This window comes from Physeter macrocephalus, chromosome 6, assembly GCF_002837175.3.
Source record: "Physeter macrocephalus isolate SW-GA chromosome 6, ASM283717v5, whole genome shotgun sequence".
Taxonomy (NCBI): Eukaryota; Metazoa; Chordata; class Mammalia; order Artiodactyla; family Physeteridae; genus Physeter; species Physeter macrocephalus.
The window spans coordinates 64,399,942-64,427,354 of NC_041219.1; the positions used below are offsets into that span (position 1 = coordinate 64,399,942).

At 38.6% G+C, this 27,413-nt stretch overlaps 1 protein-coding gene across 1 annotated transcript in view; it reads left to right on the forward strand.

Annotated features, from left to right (window-relative positions):
- The window catches only part of DERA (deoxyribose-phosphate aldolase), a 120,167-nt gene that overhangs the window by 89,213 nt on the left and 3,541 nt on the right, over positions 1–27,413 (forward strand). Inside the window, exon 7 of the mRNA XM_024129191.3 lies at positions 25,524–25,636. Coding sequence (XP_023984959.1) covers positions 25,524–25,636 — 113 coding nt within the window. The remainder of the gene's footprint in view (positions 1–25,523; positions 25,637–27,413) is intronic.

Below are 27,413 nucleotides of genomic sequence, written 5' to 3' on the forward strand. Positions count from 1 at the left end.
CATAAAGATCAGATCAGAAATAAATGAAAAAGAAATGAAGGAAACAATAGCAAAGATCAGTAAAGCTAATAGCTGGTTCTTTGAGAAGATAAACAAAGGGATAAACCATTAGCCAGATTCATCAAGAAAAAAAGGGAGAAGACTCAAATCAACAGAATTAGAAATGAAAAAGGAGAAGTAACAACTGACACTGCAGAAATACAAAGGATCATGAGAGATTACTACAAGCAACTCTATGCCAATAAAACGGAAAACCTGGGAGCTAACACCTATCCTTCTCAAACTCTTCCAAAATATAGTAGAGGGAGGAACACTCAAAAACTCATTCTACAAGGCCACCACACTCTGATACCAAAACCAGACAAAGATGTCACAAAGAAAGAATACTACAGGCCAATATCACTGATGAACATAGATGCAAAAATCCTCAACAAGATGCTAGCAAATAGAATCCAACAGCACATTAAAAGGATCATACACCATGATCAAGTGGGGTTTACCCCAGGAATGCAAGGATTCTTCAATGTATGCAAATCAGTCAATGTGATAAACTATATTAACAAACTGAAGGATAGAAACCATATGATAATCTCAGTAGATGCAGAAAAAGCTTTCGACAAAATTCAACACCCATTTATGATAAAAACTCTCCAGAAAGTTGGCATAGAGGGAACTTACTGCAACATGATAAAGGCCACATATGACAAACCCACAACCAACGTCATTCTGAGTGGTGAAAAACTGAAACCATTTCCATTAAGATCAGGAACAAGACAAGGTTGCCTACTCTCACCGCTGTTATTCAACATAGTTTTGGAAGTTGTAGCCACAGGAGTCAGAGAAGAAATGAAATAAAAGGAATCCAAACTGGAAAAGAAGAAGTAAAACTGTCACTGTTTGCAGATGACATGATACTATACATAGAGAATCCTAAAGATGCTACCAGAAAACTGCTAGAGCTAATCAATGGATTTGGTAAAGTAGCAGGATACAAAATTAATGCACAGAAATTTCCTGCATTCCTATACATTAATGATGAAAAATCTGGAAGAGAAATGAAGGAAACACTCCCATTTACCATAGCAACAAAAAGAATAAACTACCTAGGAAGAAACCTACCTAAGGAGACAAAAGACCTGCATGCAGAAAACTATAAGACACTGATGAAAGAAATTAAAGATGATACAAACAGATGGAGAGAAGAACACTCCCTAACACCATACACAAAAATAAACTCAAAATGGATTAAAGACCTCTTAGAGGGAAACATAGGCAGAACACTCTATGACATAAATCACAGCAAGATCCTTTTTGACCCACCTCCTAGACAAATGGAAGTAAAACCAAAAATAAACACATAGGGCCTAATGAAACTTAACAGCTTTTGCACAGCAAAGGAAAACATAAACAAGAAGAAAAGACAGCCCTCAGAATGGGAGAAAATATTTGCAAATGAAGCAACTGACAAAGGATTAATCTCCAAAATTTACAAGCAGCTGATGCAGCTCGATATCAAAAAAATGAACAACCCAACCAAAAATGGGCAGAAGACCTAAATAGACATTTCTCCGAAGAAGATATACAGATTGCCAACAAACACATGAAAGAATGCTCAACATCACTAATTATTAGAGAAATGCAAATCAAAACTACAATGAGGTATCACCTCACACCTGTCAGAGTGGCCATCCTCAAAAAATCTACAAACAATTACTGCTGGAGAGGGTGTGGAGATACTGGGCATATACCCTGAGAAAACCATAATTCAAAAAGATTCAGGTACCACAATGTTCATTGCAGCACTGTTTACGATAGCCAGGACTTGGAAGCAACCTAAGTATCCATTGACAGATGAATGGATAAAGAAGATATGGCACATATATACAATGGAATATTACTTAGCCATAAAAGGATCACAGATGTAGACAATAGACTTGAGCACACAGGGAGGGGAAAGGGTAAGCTGGGACGAAGTGAGAGAGTGGCATGGACATATATACGCTTCCAAATGTAAAATAAATAGCTGGTGGGAAGCAGCCGCATAGCACAGGGAGATCATCTTGGTGCTTTGTGACCACCTAGAGGGGTGAGATAAGGAGGGTGGGAGGGAGATGCAAAACGGAGGAGATATGGGTGTATATGTATACGTATCGCTGATTCACTTTGTTATACAGCGGAAACTAACAGAACAATGTAAAGCAATTATACTTCAATAAAGTTGTTTAAAAAAACGAAAGGATGTATTCAATCATTGTTCGGGTAACTGTACACCCATATGGGATTACTGGACCACACCAATTTCCAGAAGATTTTCCTGAATTTAGGTCTGTTTGAACGGTGTTAGTAGGTAGGAAGAGGGAAAATGCAGCTGAGGAATGAGAAGAAGATAGTAAATGGTATTAGAGGAATAGTCTTCTGAAGAGGACGAGATAATGAGTAGGAGAATACTAATACTGAATGCTGTGTCTCCTGCTCCCCAGGGTCAGAAATGGGTGGAGGAGGCATTTGGCTGGAGACTTGTGAAGAGTTCAGGTGCTTTGGGAGCTTAAAAAGGAAATCCCAGTGTGGACTTTTCAGACAAAACATTCCTTTCCTTAGTGCCCCAAATAGGTCCAATCAAATAAAAGTAGGATAATTGTTACTGGGGACTTTATAACAGCAAGGTTATAAACTCTGAATTATTTGCCAGAGAGATTCCAGTTGGAGGAAGAAATACCAGGTAGGACCCAGTGTATATAACCTTGACTTCAGTGTGGCTTTTATGCACAACCAGGAACTAGCAAGAACAATGGCAGAGGGCATGGGGACACCCTGGCTCTTCAGAGCCCGCTGCCTTCTGGGAGTGGCCTTTTTCTCCCCTTCTTCTACCTCCTTAGCTACTCCCTGCCTGTGACTATTTCCTTGTCCTCTCCTGAAATTCCTGAAATTCCACCTTGTCTTGGGCAGGACAGCCCATCCTTCCCTTCCTCTGCATCTGATGCTCTGCACAGCCCAGTGCTGCTTTGTCGGCTGTTCCGTCCTTCCTCATCTCTTTATTTGTCTCCTACCTCGCCCTGGTGAAACACCCTGGAGACTTGAGTTTGGATTTGTTCTGAAACGTAAGTGACCCAATCTTAGTCTTTGAATTGTTCAAGACCCGCTTCTTATCACCTGTGCATGTGATGTTTTTTTTTTTTTTTTTAATGGATTCTTATATCAGTTTCCTAGGGTTGCTCTAATAGTGCCACACACTGAGTGGTTTAAACAATAGAAATCTATTGTCTCACAGTTCTGGAGGCCAGAAGCCTGAGGTCAGGGTCTCAGCAGAGTTGGTTCCTCCTGAGGGTGAAGAGGGAGAATCAGCTCCATGCCTCCCCCTAGCTTCTGGTGGTCTGATGGAGTTCCTTGGCTTGTAGAAACATCCCCCCAGTCTCTGCCTTCATGTTCCCATGGCATTTTCCCAGTGTGTCTTCACATGGCATTCTTTTTACAAGGTCGCTAGTCTTACTGGATTAGGGGTCCAGCCTACTCCAGTTACTAATTATTGATACATCTGCAGTGATTCTGTTTCCAAATTAAGTCACATTCCAGTATGCTGGGCTAGGTTAGGACTTTGACATGTGAATTTGGGGGAAGACACAGTAAATCCCTAACAAATGAGTTCTAAATAAGGAAAGCAAAGCTAGAATTTCGGGAGGTACACTATTTCATTGAAAACTACTCTGATAAAGGGGTCTCATGGTCAGGCAGCTTTGGGGACATTGCATTATATGTACCCTGTAAGCCATTCACAGTGCATACGTGCTTAGCAAAGGCCTCGAAAGTTCACAAAAAGGACAGTTTTGCGTTTTTGTTTAAACCCATCATACAAAACTTAAGTGTGGCAAAGTTTTTCTTGTGTATCATTATTAATATTGAACCAAAGAATAGAGTCCGTGAATGCTTACTAGCTTCTGTGAGGTCCTGTAGACACAGAAGATTATACTCTGTGGCACTGAGGAAAGATTTCAGTGCACATGTAACTGCGGGAGCGTAAGCATTCCAGTAAGTGGTCCAGTTTTAGAAAACCTCCCTTGCAATCTCTTTAAACATTGCCCCCCCTCCCTGCTCATGTGGCTATTGTCTGAAATCCCCCTGTTAGAGCCTCATTTTTTAGTTTAAGCCTATGAAAATTTGAATCCATTTGCAGGAGGCCACAGGTTCAGTAACTGTGTACATTACTTGTGCCAAACTAGTCAATAGAAGAGCGCTGGATGTGGACTTTTTGAAAATATTTGACTTAAAAAAAAATCCACTGAGTTGAAACCAGAGGTTACAGTCCCCAATCCCTTCTTCACTGTGCGCATGTGCATGTGTGTGCGTGTGTGTGCGTGTGTGTGTGTGTGTGTGTGTGTGTGTGTGGTGGTACCTCCCACTGAAGAGATGTCAGGACATTTGTCCAACCAAAATCAGAAACTCTTCAAGAAAAGAGAAAATTTCTCCTTAGGCTGCAGCAGTGTTGCCAATCAAGATATTTTACTTTAATGCTCTAAATAAAAAACTTAGAAACGGAGAGCAGAAAAAAAAATTTAATACAAATTTGCTTAGTTAAACTGAATGAAACTAGGACTAAAATCAGAAAAACAACTTGCAAATTTCACCAGTGAGTTAGTGGAGAGCCCTAATGTAGAATGTGCTGGAACTAACTGGCTCTCTCCCCCGTTCACTGCTCCTCTGACTTCACCACCAGCCGAGGACAGAAACCTCAGCCATTCACTTCCTCACGTTATAGCCCCTGTGGATGGCAAATCTGCCGCTGCACCCTGATTGCACCTTTGACTGCTCTGTGCTCCCCAGCACTTTTTACACACCACCCAGCACATACGCCTGCCTCTTTCTCAGAAAGGAGGGTATTCATCATCGCTGAGCACAGCCTAGAACACAGCAGTCATTCACAAGTACTTGTGGTGGGACAGACTAGGTCAAGGCAAGTTCCTTGGAACCAGAAGCAGAAGCTTGTGCTGCCGTCAAGGGTTTCTCAAGATTTCTTCTTGGATACTTTAGCTTTACAAATATGCCTCCTCCTTTGACTCCTGAACTTCCTCAGCAAGAGAGCTTCAGCTGAAGGTTGAAGTGTCAGATAACTGACTTATTTTTCAAGATATGTCAGGTGACTTATAAAGCTCTTAGGACGATGCCCAGCATGTGGTAAGTGCTGTGCAAGTGTTTATTAAGGAGATGAAAGAAATCAAAACCCATTTATTTATACAAGTAGGCAGCTGTTGAAGAGTTTAGTTACGTTCAGTATAGACGTTACGCTTTATTAAAGCTTGCCTAGCACTGAATTCATTTAGCTTTTGTATTTATTAAATTTATGATTTGACCGCTGTGCCAGCGAGATGTGGTCAGTATCACGATGATGAGTGGGTGTGTAGTTCACTCGGATGGGGAGTGAGGGGCAGGCCCATAGAGAAATTTCTCAGCTTATTCACTTCCAGTATCTTCTCCAATTAGATTTAAAGACTTGAATTTTAGTTTCTTCCTCCATATTTCACTCTTGCTCAAGCTCCTTGTGTTTTCTCTTTGTTAATGAAACAGTTCCTTTCTGTTTCTTCAGTAACTTGTTCAGATGGGTTGGTGTATAGAGGCTTTGTTCACGAGTCTCTTAGGTGGTTGCTTCTCCACCAGAAATCTCTGCTGTTCTGTGACTTTGTCCTTTTAGCTTCTCTTAGTAATTCCTGACAGGTTTCTCGGATCCCTGTTTACCTGCTACTTTCCTTCCACATTTTATTCAGCTGGACTCTGACTCCTTCTGTCTGATTTGCCCGTGTGGATGGAGTGGAGAGTTAGGGGCCTGGATAGGCATAGGTGGTAGTTTCCTAGAGGTCTCAGCCCCGCAGAGCAGAGCATGTGTAGGGGGTGATACTTTGTGTCCTTGGCTGCAGAGAGCGATTGCAGAGAGAGCGACATTACCAGATGTAAGATGTAGTGCACCATCGAATTTCTAGGTCAGCAGAGTGAAAGTAAATAGTCTAGGGACTGCATCAGTTAGGATGGAGTGTTACAAATAGCACAGAACTTGACAACGATGGCTCAAATAAATAAGGAATTATTTTTTCTCATATAACAAGAAGTCTGGAGGTGTAGCCAGCCACTGCTGTTGGTTCATCATCATTGTCAGGATTGGTGCCTCTGTTGTTCTCGGCTTTTCCCTCATGGTTGAAAGATGGCTGCCACAGCTCCAGTCATCCCATTTACGTTCAAAATGGGAAGAAAGCAGTATCAGTGCCATTTCATATTGAAGGAAACAGTTGAACTGGGCCTGGTAGGATTTTTTTTTTTTTTTTTTTTTTTTGTGGTACGCAGGCCTCTCACTGTTGTGGCCTCTCCTGCTACGGAGCACAGGCTCTGGACGCGCAGGCTCAGCGGGCATGGCTCACGGACCCAGCCGCTCCGCGGCATGTGAGATCCTCCCGGACCAGGGCACGAACCCGCGTCCCCTGCATTGGCAGGCAGTCTCTCAACCACTGCGCCACCAGGGAAGCCCCCAGGTAGGATTTTGACGGAGAGAAAAGATGGAGAGTAGAAAGTTGATAAGGTAGAGGGTGTTTCTGCAAAACAGTAATGAGTCTGATTTAGGAGGTGGAAGTATGTAGTGGTGAAACGCCTGGACTTTGAGTTAGAAAAAGCTGTGTTATTCCATTTATGAGACTTTGAAACAAATTATTTATTTATGTATTTATTTATTTATGGCTGTGTTGGGTCTTGGTTGCTGCGCGCGGGCTTTCTCTAGTTGCGGCGAGCGGGGGCTACTCTTCGTTGCGGTGTGTGGGCTTCTCGTTGCGGTGGCTTCTCTTGTTGTGGAGCGTGGACTCTAGGTGTGGGCTCAGTAGTTGTGGCTCATGGGTTGTGGAGCTCAGGCTCAGTAGTTGTGGTGCACGGGCTTAGTTGGTCTGTGGCATGTGGGATCTTCCCACGTGCCGCAGAGGGCTTGAAGCCGTGTCATCTGTATTGGCAGGCGGATTCTTAACCACTGTACTGCCAGGGAAGTCCCCATTTATGAGACTTAAAAACTGTTGTCTTAGACAGTTTCTTCAATATCTATATCCCCTGGTTTCATCATTTGTAAATGGAGATAGTAAGAGTACCTTTCAAGTTATTGTGGAGATTAGATGAGAATAGATACATAAATCCAAGCACATAGTAAGTTCTCAGAAAAAAAAAAAAAAGACCTCCTCCTCCTCCTCCTCCTCTTGTTGTTATATTATCATCCTCAGAATTAGCTGGAGTCCAGGATACTTTAGGACGAGCAGCAGAAGAAAACAGTGGACTATTAGGCTAAATTCAGATCCTGGAGAGCGAAATTCTAGGAGTTTACTCTTTAAGCAGTTGAAGGTTTTGAAATGAAGAATGCCACAATTAAACCCATCTTACCTGTTCATTCCATCTTTCAACACTTTTTAGCTCCTCATACTTAAAAATTTTTGTGCTCTTTTGTTTCCATGTATTAAATATAAAAACCTGGGCCGAGTCAACCCAGAGAACCTTATTCTTTCTCAAGAATAAATTTATGATACTTGTGACAGAAGCACAAGTAAGTGGATCTCCAGCATAAGCTGACAGTCAGCTGCCTCTAGCCCAGTTTTCTAAATGCCTTTTTCCCTTGTAGGTTATCATGGTGAGTTCCATTTCCCATTTTTGCTAATCAACTTAACAGCTGAAATGTTTTCTTCACTGAGGTTTTACATTTTAAAGTTACCTATATATTCACTTTGAATTTTGACATTTAATAACTCCCCTGAAATACCTGGGAGAAATTACCTCTATGATAAAACGTACTTTAGGGGGAGGAAATAAATGCTACACTCAAGGCAATTATACAGGCAGTATTAAAAACATTAAATATGTGTCAAAATTTTTAAATATAGGTCTAAAAGGAATGTAGATGAAGACCTAACATATACATATGAAGAAACTATTAATATTCTGCTTTCTGGGGGAGGAGACCTCCGAAAAAAGGAGCAGCCTTAAATCAGACTTATTAGTTTTGTAATAGGAAGTTTTGTGAAAGACAGATAAAGCCCCTGTATTTAGTGTGTGGTGTAAACTATTTGTCTGAAATACACATTCTTACCATATGGTTATATGCAATTTCTCTTTGAGAGTTTTGGAAAAGGAACCCGTAGCCCTTCTGCTATGAGGGGAATACAGGATATGAGCATATATATTTATTTATTCACTGTCAAAGCAGTGCCTTGTGGGGGGGAAGAAAACGTGTGGCATCCAGGGAGGTCTTACATGATTTCTGGTTAATATGTAAAATGGATCCAGCATGCAGACATGTTGTATTAACTCATGACTTCCGCACAGTCTAGGTCAGAACCATTCTTCCTGCCCAGTTCACAGACTTCTTCTTCCTCCTTTTCCCTGCCTGGTGTGTTTTCAGGAATTTGTGAATGACCCTAACATCCTGATGGTGCATATGACTTGGCAAAAGTTGGTGGTGACCTGTTACGATTATACCCTCACCCACAGATGAGATCTGCTGGGCTCTGTCACTTTTTCTTTTACCAGCATATCTGTCTTTTGTTGACGACTCAAGGTCTCTGGTGGTGGCTGAGTGAAAAGGAATAAAGATAAAAATGAAGGTGTGACTAGTTGAAAAATAGTGAGAATTTAAACTTGAAAACAATTTGTGAACAGAGGTGGCATTGTCTTTGTAAGTGGTTTGTAAGTGCTAACTGCATAACCCAGGTGGCTGGCCAGAGAGCTCCACATGGTAAATACTTTCCATTCAGAGCTTTTCAAGGTTCACCCATCTATGGATCTGCTAATGGGAAGCGGATGAATCTCCAGGTACAGTGAAACAGTCACCTAGAGATAACACCCCTTAGAAAAATTAACACAACTTCTTTTATGAAAGACAGGTCACTGTAAAAAGTCACTCTACATACTTATCATCAATTGTTGGGAAAAAAAAGGATTTATGACGACGTTGAGGTATGATAATATCAAATATGCTCTGCATTGTTTTTAAAAGCTTTGTGTTTAAAATTCATAGCACTTTCTAATCCTGATAAAGTAGCCTAATTTTCTAGCTTGCTTTTGTTCAGTAAAATGTATTTCTAAGTCCATTTTAAGCAGCTGTTTCTTCAGTTTGAGTAATTTTCTCTCAAGTTAATAGATTCCACACAAGCATTCCTGACTTTTAATGTTAATATATATTCTATATATTCCAAACTTGTTAGTGACAATAGAAAGCGCAATCAGAATGAAATTCAGCTGTTATTTTGTTAAAACACTTCTTCGTTTTACTCTTCTTTGCCAAAGTATATTGATACCAAATCACATTTTACCCTGTATTGAGGTTCCATCCGCCTCTTCCCTTCCAGCAGGTGGGAAGGAGAAAAAGATGTGTTAGGTATGGTTGTGTCATTTTAAGATAAGATGGCTTTAAGACTACTATATCAATAGAGGACATTTACTTACCATAGTAAATCCCTACATCATAAGTTCAGCTATAGCTGGCCCAGAAGGAAAGCATTTTGATTTTGAGGCATTTGGCATTGGTAACTTGATCTGTAGATTGATGTTTTCGTCTTATATTGACTCTAAAATACTTTACTATTTTATCCAAACTATTATACCTCTACAGTGACAATGCCTGTGCATATTTTTGGCATCTTCTTTTGATCATAGGCTACTGGCCTAATGTCATGAATCTCTCTTTTTTTTTTTTTTTTTTCTTCTCACAATGCCACCAGCTTTCTGAAAAAGAGGGTAATGTGATGGAGACAGATAAAACATTTTTTTGGGTAGCCAGACCAAGAGAAAGAGAAAAACAGGTATAACTTATATACTAAGTCGTTGTTGCCTCTAATGGTGCAGAGCCCCATAAAGGAAAGCCTTGTCTTGTACTCTGCTGTGTCCCCCATTTTACAACAGTACTAGCACATAGTAGGTGCTCAGTAAATATTAGTTGGATGGCTGTCGAAGGGTTGGGATAGAGTGGTTGGACTGAGCACTGTCATGAGTTTGTAAGTGTAGTTTTAGAGTTACTCCCGTATGTTTGAAAACTAAAAACAAGGCCAGTTTCAGACAGGATTAAGGGACTAGTCAGCTGGCCAGTTTCCCGGAGTGCTAATCCATAAAAGGCATTGATAACACTGAAAACATTCAAGACAGAGAAAACTGAGTTTACTAGAATTCCTCTACAATATGTGATTGGGATTGGGCCTAAGACATTCTAGGGGACATGCTCTTTTGTTCTCTAAACAGATCATCTCTGTTTTCTAAGGAGGATGGGTCCAGTTAATTACAGAGCTTTTGTTTGGCTGAGTGAAGTATTCATATAGGGAGGGGCAGAGCCCCTCTTGTTTTTGGACAAGAGAGAATATAGTTAAATGCTGTTACCAGGAATCTTCTTATTCTACTTTTAGGCAGAATTAAGCCTTTTTTTCTAAATGAATTTAAAGCAACATTTAAAGGATATTAGTTTAAAAGGATATCAAATTGTAGCCTACGCAAGGTGATTACAAATTTTGGTGTCTCGTTGAAGCTCTGGACTAGTGCTGTCTTACAGAGATAAATAATTTTTAAGAAATTTAATAGCCACACTAATAAAGTAAAATGAAACAGGTAAAAGTAATTATAAAAATATATTTTATTTAACCCAATAAATCCACACTATATCATTTTAGTGTATAATCAATATGAAAATTATTGGTGAGATATTTTACATTTTATTTTTTGTATTAACTCTTCAAAACCCATGAGTATTTTTGGACTTAACTCATGGCACATCCCAGTTTGGACTTAACCACTTCTGTTGCTCAGTAGCCACATTGGTTAGTGACTACTATATTGGACAAAGCAGTCCTAGACTATGTCCAGGATAAGAGTCAGTGACCCCAGTAGGCATCACTGAGCTGGTCGTAAAAGGTCTTTTAAACAAAATTCTCTCTTTGGCCTGCATGAAATTGTCAGTGGTGGTACCGTTCTTTAAAAAAAATATTTTAAGGAACTGTAATGATAAGTGTGTTGAAGTATTTTCCTTCATTCTGATGCTGTAGGTTGTTTAATGCTTAAATAAAATGAATGTCGTTCATTTGGTTAACCTCATCTACAGAGTAAAGCGTTACCAATTGATAACTACATCTGTTTAGACCAGTGACAGCTAAATGTTATGTTACAGTCATTAATGGCGATGAGAGAGGAGGCCTGGTTTATGGATGTCATACTTGGGAGCTAGTGGGAAACTACTTACAGAGATGACTGGGAGTAACCTTAAGATGTGAGTTCAGGAAAGGGGTGAGGGTACAGATGATTATATGTACTCAATTTGTCAACTGATTGATAATTTTACCTAGAGTTTAGTTGTACTAGTTTTCCTTTTTCTCCTCCTTTCTCCGTCATTTGTTTTCAGTGTATTCACAAAGTTGTACAACGCACCCCCACTATCTAATTTCAGAACCTTTTTGTTTTAATGACATAATCTTCTAGGGTTTACTTTCCCAACTCTCCTTCCTTGGTAACTTTACTCAAAAGAGGAAGAAGGAAAGAGAGGGGTGAAAACTAGGAAAGACAGTGTGATTTTAGGAAGCCCATTTCTGAACTCTTGACTGTATGTGGATACATCCTCAGGAGCATTAATACAATAGTAGAATTGGAGGCGGTTTAGAGGTTGGTTTAGGAGATATTCTGCTGTTTCCATTTCCCATCTTGGCCCAAAATGCTGACAATATGGTCTTATAAACATTTGAGTTAAATAATCCTTTTATCAAATTGGAAAAAAAACTATTTAGAGTTGTTTGAAAAATTACACAATTTAAATCCACTATAAAATAGATGTTATTTGCATTGATTGGTTACCCATCTCTAGCATTATTCTAGTTCTAAAACTCATTTCAAGTAACCTAAGTTTTAGAAGTGAAAGGAAACTTCTGGCATATTAGACATAGCTCAAGGACTCTTGTTTGTGTCAAGCCATTCTACCATATATCTTTGTATGGTTACCATAATTGTTTAGAATATTCTCCTAGGGACATTGTTGTCAATTACCGAGGATTATACAGTCAGTTCCCACCTTGCATTTCATTTGAATCATACTGTTCTGCATTGTTTTAAATGGCCACATTTTTATTTTCATTGAGGGGAAGGCAACTGCAAGGAATGTGGTTATCATGAGCTAATCTTAACCTTAGGGTATTTGAGATATTTTCCAACTCTGAGATTGTGATTGCTTTCTGATTGCCATTCTGCTTGAACATGCCTTACTGCTTAACTGTGATGCTCTGTTGCTTTTTTCACGTGATGGACTGGACCAAATGAGAAGTATTTCCAGAGCTCACTCTTCAGATTGAAGGAAAGAACTGAGAGAGCTTGTGTTTCTATTTTTTTCTTTCCTTCTTAGGCTTTCGTCTTTCTTTTGGAAAACATTTCCGCCGCTTTTCACAAGATTAGCCAATATCCCTGGACCACATAAGGATGGCTTTGTGGTGTACTTCCAGACTGAGCAGCGGCACCATGTTGATATCTCCACAGGGGCCTTCTGTTTCCATCCTGACTCTGGCCAGCTCTTCCCCATAGACTGGATCTTTATATCTCACCCCAAATTATTTTCAAGCCTACGATGAGTGAAAGAATACAATATCTAAGAACATGCTTTTAATTGGGGGGGCTTCATATTTTTCTACAGTACATTTGTTTTTTGGTTTTTTTTAAAGTGTCCCATTGCAGATTGCAAGTATAAATTACTGTCAGAATTACCATACAAAACTCTCTTGCTAACTTGAATCGGTGGTTTCTTACAGAGCAATAGAAAACATGGTGCTAATGAATGATGTGCCCAGAAACTCTTATTATAGGGTTGGCATGAATTCCACTTAATGACAAGCTTTCTCAAGCGACAGTTGACTTTAAATCCTATTTTTCATTAGTGAGGTATAAGATGTTCATAATACCTTCCATTGTGCTGTTCTTTTGTAGCCTAGTAGCATATATCTTCCATGTTCACCAAGACGCCCTTTAAGATCCTACCAGTAACTTCCTATCTCATAAGTAAGATTTGTTCAGGAAATAAAAATGTATGTTCTCCCATTGTTAGCTGTATGTTTTTCTAATAATCACATCTGAAACTTATTATGCAGTAATAGCCTTAAGATATTATTTTTTTAAATGTACTACTTTGGTCTTAATACTAGTTTTTAATCTCTTCTTGTTTCTATGAAGTCTGAATGAGATTTTCAAAATTGAATAATAATTTGATCCGTTAATCTTTTGAAGCTAGTAATTTTATTTTCTTCTCTTTGCAGTCTCTGAGGTTCGCAAATGAATAGAGCTTCATTACTGCAGTCTGCATTTAATAACCATTATCCATTATCTTGTAATTAAGACTCCCTGTAACGAATCATGAGGACAATGCAAAAATACATAGTACATTTCTTTAATGAACTGGAAAATGTTCATCTTGTTCTATTTAGTAATGAGTTGCTGAATAGTCATTAAATCCACTGGAGAATAGAGCTAGATGGATTTTGAAGACTGTCTTGAGTTTGTGGTTAATCTATTAGAATTAGAATTTCATCTTCTATTTTTATCAACAGCTGATTAGAAGTCATTCTGTTTGACCGAATTGATTAGAAGACCGTATACAAGGGCAGCTGTTGCTTAATGAAAGTTTTTAATGAAACTGTACCATGGAGACTTGCAATTATAGGCCTTAGAAAAGCTTTGAGTTGCTTCAGACCACAAAAAAAGTCTTGTGCTAGAGATTTCAAATTAGGAAAATAAAAAAATATAATATAATATCATACTATAAATTTATTATTAATTTTAATTTCAGCCAATCACAGTTGAATACTAGTCTATTTAATGTGTTACTTTTGACTTTTCAGGCCTTTCATCTCCTAGTTTAGTTATTTCATTGAAATTATGGGCACTGGTGAAAGAACATTTATATGGACAGCTATTTTAATTGTGAGATTTTCTCATATTCTCATAAGGTTTTTTTCCCCAAGCTGAGCAGAGGTGAGCTTGGTTAATGTTGGATTTATGTGAGCTCTGAGGAGAATCTGTGGTGGTCTGTGGTGTTGGTAATTTGAAGTCTAGCATTCATTTCTCTAAGGTAATTTTGTTTTAGCAGAGGGGGCAAAGGAAGCAATATTAAAATAAGTAAAACAAAGTGTGTGCCTACCTAGTCCCACTGGAAAATCCACTGTTCTTTTGACAGTTGTAAAATACGAGTGTACTTTCTAAAGTATTTTGTGTAATTAAAGCTCGACCTTATTCCTGGATTTAAAGAGATAGCCAGGGGTGCCTTCCTCCCTGCTATTTGAATCTCTTATGTGGTCTCTGATTCTCAATTGTCCTTCCTCAACCTGTCCAGCACAGACACCCAATTTAGTATCTTAAACACTGATCTCAGGTGATCAACGGATTTTTACAGTCAGTTTTTAAAACACGCATTGACACACATGCCCCAAATATCACCACTGCCTGTCTCTCTGCTCCCTGTCCCTCACAGAGATTCCTTAGATGCATCCATTTACTATTGTTGGGATGTGTCTTGCACTTTCTATGCTTTTGGTGTTTCTTCTAATGGTGGTTTTCTTCCATCTGCCCTCTCATCTTCACATTTTATCTCTCCTTCAAGGTCTCTCCCAAATTCCCCATTCTATGAAAGCTTCCCTTGTCTTCGCTAAAGTGGATCTGAACCTTTCCGTTTCTTGTTGACTATAATACTTACTTGGCGTCTGTCTAAAACACTGTAAATACTGTATATAATTTGTATCTTTATCCATATGTGATTTACAGGCAATAAAGTGTTGCATTAAAATTTAAGGACTTCTGGTGTCAGCTTTGACATGTGATGAGCTTGGAAACTGTTGTAACTGTCCTTGGAGCAAGAAGAAGCCAAGTAAACTGAAAATCAGTGACTTTTCTCAGACCCATTAAGGAGTTTAAGTCACAGGGCAAACTGCCGCCTTGAAATCTGTAGAGACAGGAAGATCCTGAGAGTAACAGCTGAGATCTGCTTGCCTGCTAGAGCCATAAACTGGTAGGAACACTTAAACGGTAATTTTGACAAAGTGCTGGAGGCTCCATGTGGCCCCCACACTTTTGTGGCTTTTCCCTCCAGGAACCCCAGGTCCTCACAGTGAAGAGCCAAGAAAGATCCTCTCTTGGCTGTGGAAGGGGAAGGGGAAGATAATCGTTATGAAATATGCCCAGAGCATTCTCCCTGTCAAACGTCCACTTTCCAGGGCAAAAGACTTTATTAGAACCTTATCCTACCTGGGAGGGCCTTTCACTCTAGTCTTCCTACCTCACCAAAGTAGGGGAGAAAAGCCAAGACATACTTATGAACGTTACAGCCCAAGGACAAAGGCCCACTTAAAGACTGAAATTTAATAAGACTATAAAATACTTCCTCTCTCCCATACACTATCATCACAGCAATAGGGCTCCAGTAATCCAGTGGATGACGGCTGACAGAGCTAAAAGACATAGACTGTCTCTAAGTAGGAAGACTTAGGAAGCCTGAAGTAAACCTGAGAGACAAAAACCAGGATGTTATAGGACTTGAAGTCTCCAATACCTGTGACTACAACAGACATTAAACACAGCCCAACTCTTAGCCAGATTAACATAAAATCTCACACTGAAGTCCTATCTATCTCAATTCCTATCACCTGATGTCACAACTGGCATTCAACAGAAAATTACAAGAGAGGGACTTCCCCAGCAGCACAGTGGTTAAGAATCCGCCAGCCAATGCAGGGGACACTTGTTCGAGCCCTGGTCCGGGAAGGTCCCACGTGCTGTGGAGCAACTAAGCCTGTGCACCACAACTACTGAGCCTGCGTTCTAGAGCCCATGAGCCACAACTACTGAGCCCGCGTGCCACAGCCACTGAAGCCCGCGTGCCTAGAGCCCGTGCCCCGCAACAAGAGAAGCCACCGCAATGAGAAGCCAGCGCACTGAGACAAAGAGTAGCCCCTGCTCACCGCAACTAGAGAAAGCCTGCATGCAGCAACGAAGACCCAGTGCGGCCAAAAATAAATAAGTAAATAAATAAATAAAATTTAAAAATATATTTTAAAAAAGAAAATTACAAGAGATGCTAAAAGGCAAGAAAAAACACAATCTGTAGAGACAAACAACAGAACCAGTCAGATATGACGGATATGTTAGAATTATCAGAAAGAGAAATTTAAAGTAACTATGACTAATATGTTAATGATTTGAATGGGAAAAGTAGACAACATGAAGGAATGATACGTAATATAAACAGAGAGATGGAAACCCTAAGAAAAACTCAAAAGGAAATGCTAGAAATCAGAAACACTGAAACAGAAGTGAAGAATGCCTTATCAGTAGACTGGATAGGGCTGTGGAAAGAATCAGTGACTATGAAGATAGGTCAAAAGAAATCTCCTGAATTGAAATGTGAAGAGAAGAAAGGATGAAAAAAACCAGAACATTCAAAAACTGTGGAACAGTTTCAAAAGTTGTGGCACATGTAACCGAAATACTTGAAGAAAGAGAAAATTGAGTAGACAGCATATTTGAAGTAATAATAGCCAAGAATTTTCCAAAATTTATGACAGATACCAAGCTGCAGATCCAGGAAGCTCAAACACTTAGCAGAATAAATATAAAAAATGAACAGACAAAAAACACTACATCTAGATATATAATATTCAAACTGAAGAAAACCAAAGACAAATAGAAAATTTCAGAAAAAAGCCAGAGAAAAGGAAAAGGAAACCATTCCAGTGGACTTCACATTGGAAACCGTGTTGGCAAGAAGCAAGTAGAGTGAAATAATTAAAGTATCGAAGGAAAAAAACCCACCAACCTAAAAATCTATATTCAGTGAAATTACCCTTCAAAAGTGAAGGGCTTAGACATATTAAAAACTGAGGGAAATCATTGCCAGCATATCTGCCCTATAAGAAATGTTAAAATGTTCTTCTGGAAGGAGGAGAATTATATAGGTCAGAAACTCTGATTCACATTAAAAAGGAAGGCTGTCAGAGAAAGGATAAGTGAAGAACAAAAAGAAATTGTGTTTCTTTCTCAGTTGATCTAAAAGATAACTGTTTAAAGATTATACCATATGGATAAGTGAAGATGAATTACAGCAGTGTTATAGGGGATAGGAGGGAGAAATTAGGAATACTTGGTTGAAAGGTAACTGCAGTACTTGTGTAGCAATATAGTGTTATTTGAAGGTAGATTAGTTAAAAATGTATATTGAAAGCTCTAGGGCAGCCACTAAAAAAATATACAAAAGAAGTATAATTGATATGCAGAGAGGAGATAAAATGGAATCATATAAAATGCTCAGTTAAAACCAGAGAAGGTAGAAAAAGGTATAACAATTAATAAAAAATACAACAAATAGAAAAAGGTACAATTAATTATAAAAAATAAGACCCTATTATATGTCATCTGTAAGAAAGCCACTTTAAATATAAAGACTTTGAAGATTCAGAGTTAAGGGATGGAGAAAGATACACCATGCTAACATCAGAGTAAAGCAGAAGTAGGGGTATTAATTTCAGACAAAGCAGACTTCAGAAAAAGGAACATTTTCAGGGTTTGGACAAAGAAGGACATTGCATAATAATAAAGGGGTCATTTCTCCAAGAAGACATCCTAAACAATCCTAAACATGTATGCACCTAACAACAGAGCATCAAAATATGAGGCCAAATCTGGTAGAACTGAAAAGAGAAATAGACAAATCTGCTATTATAGCTAGACTTTAAGACCCGCTCTTTCAGTAGTTGATAGCTCAAGAAAGCAGAAGTATCAGCTAGGACGTAGTTGACCTGAGTAGCCTTATTAATCAACATAATCAAATTGATGTTTATAGAGAACTCCATCCAACAGCAGCAGAATACATATTTTCAAGTTCACATGGAACATTCACCAAGAAAGGACACATCCTGGCTCTTAAAACACACTTTAATGTTTAAAAGAATAGACACCATACAAAGTATGTTCTTGGACTGCAGTGGAACTAAACTAGGAATCAATAACAGAAAGACAGCTGAAAATCTCCCAATAGTTAGAAATTAAACAACATCAATATTGGTTCATTAATTATAACAACAATTTAAAAATTTCTTTTGAATTAAATGAAAATTAAAATACAACTCATCAAAATTTGTGAAATGGTGGAAAAGCAGAGCTTAGAAGGAAATTTATAACATGCATATATTAGAAAAGAAGAGTGATCAAAAATCAATAATCTCAGCTTCTACCTTAGGACATAGAGAAAGAACCATAATTTATGTCTCAGGCAAGCAGAACGATAGAAATAAAAATTAGAGCAGAAATGAAATGAAATTGAAAACAAAAACAATAGAGAAAATTTTAAAACCCTAAAAGCTGGTTCTTTGAAAAGATCAATCAAATTGATAAACCTCTAGTCAGAATAACCAAGAATCAAAGAGAGAATGCTAATATCAGAAATGAGAGATCATAACTGTTCCTTTGATCATTAAAAGAATAATAAAGGAATTCTATGAACAACTCTTTGCCCACAGTTTGATAATGTAGGTTACAGGGATCAATTTCCTGAAAGATATGAACAACCAAAACTCCCACAGAGAGAAATAGTCTGAATAGGCCTATGCCTATTAATGATGTTATTTTATTTATTTTATAAAATGTTTTAATTATAGAGTGTTATAAAATAATAAATTTGCTTATTTATTTAATAATATAATGATATTTAATACTTTAATAAATTATTAAAGAAAAATAATTTAAACCTTCCAAAAAAGAAAGTACTAGCTCTAGATGGTTTAACTGATGAATTCTACCAAACATTTAAGGAAGAAAATAATACCAATTCTCCACAGTCTCTTCCAGAAAATAGAAGAGAGAACACTCACTCTGTGAGACCATCATTACCCTAGTACTAAAACTAGATAAAGACATTACAAGAAAGGAAAACTATAGATAATTGTCACTCATGAACATAGATATGAAAATCCTCAATAACATAGTAGCAAAATGAGCCCAATGTATAAAAAAAATAATATACCACAGCCAACTGGGATTTACTCCAGATATGCAAGGCTGGTTCAATGTAATGTAATCTACCATATCAAGCTAAAAAAGAAAAAAATGTATGCCAATATCAATTGGTGCAATTTTGGCATTTGACAGATTCCAACACCTATTCATAATAAAATCTCTCAGCAAACTAGGAATTGAGGGAACCGCCTCAGCTTGATAAAACATATCTACAAACAGACTTTAGCTAATATGCTGGGAAACTGGATGCTTTTCCCCTAAGACCCCTCGAAGAACAGGGAAGGGTGTTCTTTCTCACCACTCCTACTCAACATTTTACTGGAAGTCCTAGCTGGTGCAATAAGACAAGAAAAGGAAATACAATGTATAAAGATTGGGAAGTGTGGTAGAATGATAATGGCTCCCAAAGATAGGTTTACATCCTAATCCCCAGAACCTGTGAATATTACCTTCTTTTGGGGGAAAAAAAAAGAGCCTTTGCAGATGTGTTTAAATTAAGGATTTTGAAATGAAGTTATTATTCCGGCTTATCCGAGTAGACTCAAAATGCCATCACATACGTCCTTATAAGAGAGAGGCAAAGGAATATCAAGCTCACACACAGAAGGGAAGGCAATGTGCAGGTGGAGACAGAGATTAGAGTGATGCAGCCACGGAATGCTGGCAGCCATAAGAAGTTGCAGAGACAAGGAACATGTTCTGAGAGCCTCCACAGGGAGGGCAGCCATGCTCACACCTTGATTTTGGACTTCTGGCCTCCAGAACGGTGAGAGAATAAATTTCTTTTTCTCTAAGCTACCAAGTTTGTTATAATTTGTTATAACAGCCGTAAGATATTAATACAGAAAGAAAGATGTAAAACTGTTTTTCTCTGTAGATGACCTCCCTGTCTATGGAGAAAATCTCTCCAAAACAACAAACTCCTGAATCTACTAAGTGAGTTTACCAAGGTTTCATGATACAATATTAATATACAAAAGTCTGTTTCTTTCCTATTTACTGTAATGGACAAACAGAATTTGAAATTTAAGAAAACTACCATTTACAATAGTAATTCATAATTGACATACTTAGGTATAATCTAATCTAACAAAATATAATCTGTACTTGACCTGTATGCATACCCGTTAGATTGCCTAAAGTTCAAAAATTGACACCACCAATTGCTACTGAAGTTGTAGAGCAACAGGAGCTCTCATGCGTTACTGTTGGGAATGCAAAATGGTGTAGCTACATTGGAAGATAATTTGGTAGCTTTTTTCAAAGCTAAATATGGTCTTACTGTAAAATCTAGCAATTTCCCCCCTAGTTATTTAGCCAACTGATTTGAAAATTTATGCCCACACGAAAACCTGCATATGAATGTTTATAGCAACTTTATTCATATTTGCCAAAAACTGAAGCAACCAAGATAGCCATTAATAGGTGAATGGATTAACAAATGGTGGAACAGTTATGCAATGGAATACTATTTATCAATAAAAAGAAATGAGCCAGGAAAAGACGGAAGTGAATGTTAAGTGCATGTTGCTAAGTGAAAGAAGCCAGTCTGAAAGGCTGCATGATTCCAATTATATAACATTCTGGAAAAGGCAAAACTGTTGAGTTAGTAAAAAGTTCAGTGATTGCTGGAGTAAGGGGGAAATGAAAATGTGAAGCATAGGGGATTTTTTAGAGTGGTGGAAGTATTCTGTATGGTACTGTAAAGCTGGATATATAACACTATACATTTTTCAAAACCACTAGAAGATTCACTACGATTGAACCTTAATGTATGCAAATGAACACAGCCATTTAGGGGGTCAGGGGATTCCAGGATGGAATGCACACTGTGGCCAAAGAATCAAACTGTATTACAAATGTACAAAACAGCCTCACTGAAGGAGGTGGGAAAAAAGGTGCTGAGCTACATATCTTTATAAATGAATTTAGTCTATAAAGCTTAGAGGCCAGTGAAACTGCATGTTAGCATTAGACAGTCATTGATGCAGTGGTTTTCCATAATGGTGTGGTTAACAATTCAGAGAACACGATACATGCATACTGGATGTGCACAATTAAATAAATGGATCATGGATGGTGGGTGACAGGTTCTCACTGTTGGGGTGGGAGTTTACAGATAAGCAAGGGGAGAGGGCTAGAACAATCCTTGTAATGGGTCAGAGTTGGAGACATCACTATAACTCGTCTGTAGTTTAATATAGACGTAGATAGTTAAATATGGAATTGTAAATATATATGTATATATAAATGGGTTAGAATATACACACACATTTTTCCTTGCTCAGTCAGCTGAGAAGGCCTAAAAGCAAGATCCCTACAATAGCAGTGAGTACACCTACCACCAAGATCTTAGTTTCTAACACTATTTTCCAATAAAAGGAACCAGGGCTCTTTGGAGAAATGGCTTATTCTTGGACTGGGGTGGAAAACATATAAGACGAGCCTGGAGCATCTGGTAGTACCAGAAAGTAAGTGCTTAAAAAAACAAAAAATCCACATTATGGTGGTGTGTCAAAGGAAAACAGGAAGCAACTGAAAGAACTCCCAATGGCCAAACCTAGAGCCATTTGAGCCACAAAATAAATTAAGTAATATTGGATTATAAACCCAAGTAAAGAATAAATATCTTTGAGTCTATACTCATATAAATAAATGATTATAAATAAATGAATAAATGGAGAAGAGACAAGTCTCCCATGCAAAAACATCCAAAGAATGTATGTAGCCGCTCCTCCCTGAAGGAAGTGGCTTGCAGCTCCCATTCCTAAAGTGTGGGATACACATAAGGACTTCTTTCCAAAGAAACCTAGCAAATACCACCTCCACCAGTGTTCAAGGTCAACTTCAACAGTGGGAAGTGATATTGTTAATATGTACCCTTGATGTGATGTGATGAAAAGGGCACATTACCTCTGTGGTTTTCTTCCCCCCAAAACATGTAACCCCAGTGTAATCATGAGAAAAATGTCAAGACAATACCAGTTGACAGAAATTTTATGAAATACCTGACAAGTACTCCTTAAAATTGTCAAGGTCATCAAAATAAGGAAAGTCTAAGAAGCTGTCACAGCCAGGAGGAACCTATGGGGACATGACAAATGTATTATAGTATCCTGGATGAAATTGGATTCTGAGTAAAACTAAGGAAATCTAAATAAAGTATTATTTTGGTTATAATAATACATCAATATTGGTTCATTAATTATAACAAATGTACCATACTGATATAAGTTGCTAATAGTAGGGGAAACTGAGTGTGGGGTATATGGGAAGTCTCTGTAATGTCCTCGTAGTGTTGCTATAGATCTAAATCTGTTCTGAACTTAAAATAAATAAATAAAATGATATTTTCTTCTAAGCCACCTGCCCAATTTTGTTACTGGGACTGGAGTGAAACCCCAAACTGTCTTCCTTTCCCCATTTGTCAGGTAAACATGGAAAATATTATAATTTGCTTTTTCTTGGTAACTGTGGCCACCCACCCATCCACCCATCCAAAATTTATTAAGCTTCTCATGTCTGTCACGCTCTGGGGATACAGAAGTGCACAGAAAGGTATAGCACCTGTCTTCAAACAATACAGTCAAGAAAGGGGCACAGACAATGTGTAGGCCACCATTACAGCTCCTGGGCTGCTATCGCTATCACGGTAGGTGTTTTCTTCTAGGTGTATTAGGAAGACAGTCTCCTCCGTAAGGGAGTTTGGCTCTTTTGGTTAACTTTAGATGGTGTGATTTTTAAGTGACCGTACCTTTTTTTTAGGCCTCTAAATATGGCCTTGGTCTTCTGTCTTAATAATCTTCTCTTCTGAGATGCTTAGAAGAATTCAGATAGATCCAGTGTTGTACCCAAAAGCCTTCCGGTGAATCAGAAGGCAGTGTCACCTATTAGAAAAACACATCATGGTTTCAGTGTGAATTTGTTAGTAGTGTTCCTCACACCTCTTACATCTATTTGCGGGCTTTCATTTCTTCTCCTTGCTTGTTATTTCTGATGTGGTAGGGGCCAGGCGTTGGTTGTGGAGTCCCATTTATTCACTCATTCATCAACTTAGCACATGCCTACTTCAGGGCCTTCGCACTTGCTGTTGCCCGCTTGTGGTGCTCTTTTCATAGATTCCCTTCATCAAGCTCTGAATTTTACTCATCAGAGATGCCTTTATGGTGACTATTTAAATACAGCTACCTCTCCCCAAATCCGTCACTCTCTTTCTCATTATGTTGCATTATTTTTCTTCACCACACTTCACTCCACCTGGCCTTTGTTATATAGTTGTTTGTTGATTGTCTTTTTCTTCTAGAGAATCTAGTCACAAGGGCAAGAACTTTGTTTTGTGTCATGACCTGTTCCCAGCATGTAGAACAGAATCCAGCACATAGTAAGCACTCGGTAAATACTTCTTGAATGAATGCAGGCATGACAGGCACATCTCCATTTCCCCAAATGGGCCTATAGGCCCAAAGGAAAGAAGGCTTCCGATGACCTGCTTGGATAGATCGGAATTCCTGTGGTTCTTACACAGATTGCAGCCCTACCTAGGTCTTTGCTCCATTTCTGTTCGTATAACACTTGACAGTTTTCACAGTCTTTTCACAGAGATTGTCTCTTTTGATTCTTTGTATAACACTATGAAGCAAGTAAGAATTTCCAGACATGTTTTATAAATGCGAAAGGTTAGGTGATGGAATTTGCAAGGTAAATACAGTATCTGGCAGAGCTGGAAACCAGATCTCCTGACTTCTGGCTCATCAAGTGATTACCCAGGATTTATGTTTCCTTTATACCTGCTCATAGCATGTATGCTTTTGAGGGAAAGGGCTTGAATGATCTGTGTTTATATTTCCCACTGTGCCTTTCACACAGTGTGCTTGCTGAAGGCATGTTGATTTGAACCTTTCTATCCACAGGGTAGTCCTGGGCGTGTCTTTTGCACTTGAAACAAGAGGGGAAAGTTTTGGCCACTTCTTGTCTCCACTTCTTTTGACCATTTCTTTGACAGACCTGGGAGAATCTCAGAGATCAGCCTTACATAGAGTTCCACAGATTCTGTGCGTGAGGGCCATGCACTGGCCCAGGAATCACCTAGGAACCTTGTTTCTATTCAGATTATGATTCAGTTGGTCTGGTGTAGGGCCTGAGAGTCTACGTTTTATTTTTTTTTATTTTTTAAACAAACTTTTAAAAAAATTTTATTTTATTTAATTTACTTATTAATTTTTGGCTGCGATGGGTCTTCGTTGCTGTGCGCGGGCTTTCTCTAGTTGCGGCGAGCGAGGGCTACTCGTCGATGCGGTGCGCGGGCTTCTCATAGCGGTGCCTTCTCGTTGCCGAGCACGGGCCCTGGGCACGCGGGCTCAGTAGTTGTGGTGCACAGGCTTAGTTGCTCCGCGGCATGTGGGATCTTCCTGGACCAGGGATTGAACCCGTGTCCCCTGCATTGGCAGGTGGATTCTTAACCACTGTGCCACCAGGGAAGTCTGAGAGTCTACGTTTTAAACACGTTCCCTGGTAGCGCCTGTGCTCCTGATCTGTGGTCTGCACGGAGCATTGCGAGGATGGTTCACCACCTGAAGGATGGAGTCTGTGTTTGGCTGTCTGTGTGACCCTCAGTAAGTTTCTCAGAGACTCTATAGCACATGGGTTAAGCTATATTGCTTTGGTTAGAATTCTACCTATCCCCTGCCCTTACTGTGTGACCTCAAGCAAGTTACTTTACGTTTCTGTGCCTTAATTTCCTCTTTAAAAATGGGGATCATATTGGTACTTACACAGTTATTGTGAGGATCGATTGAGTCAGTACTTATAAAGCACCTAGAATAGTGCGTAGTGCACAGCACTCAGTGAGTCTTAACTATTATTATTCTCTCTTTGTTTCCTTGTGCTATTTTGTTTTGGGTTTCTATTCAGCAGAAATCTACATCAATAGGTTTAAGATACATTTGAGAGACAGGGAGTGTTTAAAATATTTGCAAGTTGAAAATGCATGTCTTTCATGAAAATCACAATCTGGTTGGAAGACAGAGCTTTCGTTAACGAACAGTGCAGTAGGAATCAGCTAATGGTGATTCTCCTTGTGTTGTCACAGCTGTACTGTGTACTTTCTATCACACGTAAGAATATGAGTAGGCCCTCCAGTTTTGTCGTAAAATGTTATGATGTATGACGCTAAGCACAGGGCGTGAAATTGTTTCTATTCCTCTCAGTTTTGCATTAAATAAACCAACTTGGTTTTAATTGCTGATATGGAAATATAGAGACAAGAGCTCCAGGGATCAGTGAGAATCCATTTGGTGCCTAATTTAATCCATCGTATGGTCAGTGGAAAAAAAATGTGGACAGAATGATTTTAAAGAGAGATTTGGTTTTAGTTTTTCAAATAATTGGTGAAAAATAAAGTCGTGTTCCTCAGGAAAGAGAATTTACACAACTCGTTTCTTCCACCGACTCAAAAGTGTAAAAAATAAGTTTTTTAATTAACATGGAGTTTTTTCTTCCTTTTGTTTTAGGATCAGATTTTATTAAGACCTCTACTGGAAAAGAAACAGTAAATGCCACCTTCCCAGTAGCTATAGTCATGCTACGGGCCATTAGGGATTTCTTCTGGAAAACTGGAAACAAGGTATATTATTGCCAGCAAATCTTTCTTTGGAGTAAAGATAATGTTATTTACAATACTCGTCACAGCCACGATAACTGTCTTTATAGGCAGATGGTGTGAGTGCGTTACCTGTATTAAGATAAACGTTTAATTTACCTTTCACTACAAAAGAATACATTCGGGGGGAAACTGAGCGATTCACAGAAAGTGAGTATGAGTGTGGGCGTTAGGATGTGTGATCAAGGTGTAAACTCACTTTATGTCCTTTTATTAACCGAAGACAATTTTATCACTGACGAGAGATTCCTAAATGGGTTCCTTAACGAACTAATTCTGCTGCAACACAGAAGCTTTCTGGTAAGGCGTTGGCCAGAGAAAACAGGTTAATGCAGAAATTAAACTTCTTGAGGAATGGAAAGAATTGCAGAGTAACATTTATTGAATGATAAGCTGTGGTGGTGATATGAAAAGTATGCAATATAATGGGAAATAATCTTTTCCTGTCATTATTGAAGGACACACATAAATTGGTTTTTCTGTTGGGAAACCCCCGGTCCAGAAAAACTTATTACTTTTAATAATATGAGGTGAAGAGAAAATTCTCGAGGAGATGAACTTATTAAACAAAATAATGAAATGCTGTGAAACAGCAGGGAAAAGGTAGCTAGACGTTATATAGCTCTTGAATTAAATATCCATTTTTGCGTTTTATGGCAGCTGGAGGTGCTCTTTGGAAGACTGTTAAGCTGAGGAGGGTATATGCTCGCTTTTGTCAGCTTTTCGAAAAATAATACATATTTTTTGAAACATATGAATTTAAAAGGAAAAATGCATATGAGGTGTTTTTTTTTAAAATGAGTTTGGATTTTCCTTTTCACTTCAGGTTGCTTGTTTAGCTGCAAATTATCTCAAAGGATTTTTTTTTTTAACATCATTGGTGAGAAAGGTAATTTTTATTTTTAAATGAGACTTTCCCTTCCTGAAAGGCATCTTTTAAAACCAATCTCTTGATTTCTGCTGAATAGAAACCCAAAAAAGAACTTTAATCCTTTGCCAGCTGGTTGTGATGACTTTATATGTGACTGTATTTCAGTTTATTTTGGAATCGGAGACCTTTTTTAGAAGGTACCTGGGTTTGAGAGGAAATGAACTCCTTGCAGCATTTGCTCCTTCAGAATACCTTCATATGTTAGAAGAGTACAAATAGGATAAATATCTACACGGTGACCTACATATGAAAGTTAACCCAACTTGAGTAACCTCTACTTGGTAGCCTTTCTGCAATGGTCCAAATTAAAAAAAAAAAAAAAAAATTATAAGAAAAGCTGTAAGAATGAGAACTCCAGCTTTGGGCCCCCCAAATGAGACCACCACCACTCACTAGATCAGTGGTTCTTATTCTCAGCCAAAGAACATCACAATAGATGTGAAGCTTTTTATACTTCCCGATGCCTGGGCCCTCACCCCGGCAGTCCTGGATCAGTCTTCAGGCATCTCTACGTTTCATAAGCTCCATAGTTGGGGCTAAAATTCTCCAGTGGGGACCCAGTCCTGTTTTGTTTTCAGTAAACATTCATTGAGTCGTCACCTGTGTGCTATGTTAACCTATGTTAAGTGCTAGGGATACAAAGTGAACATGCCCCTTCTCAAAAGAGCCCTTACACAAGAATTTCAATAAAAGTGTTAAGTGTTCAGTGTTCTAGATCAGGGTAGTGAGGGAGCAACATTTTGCTGTCTTTCATTACTTTCTTTTTAATTGTATCCCCCCTTTCCTCAGCTAATAAATAAAGTTCATCCT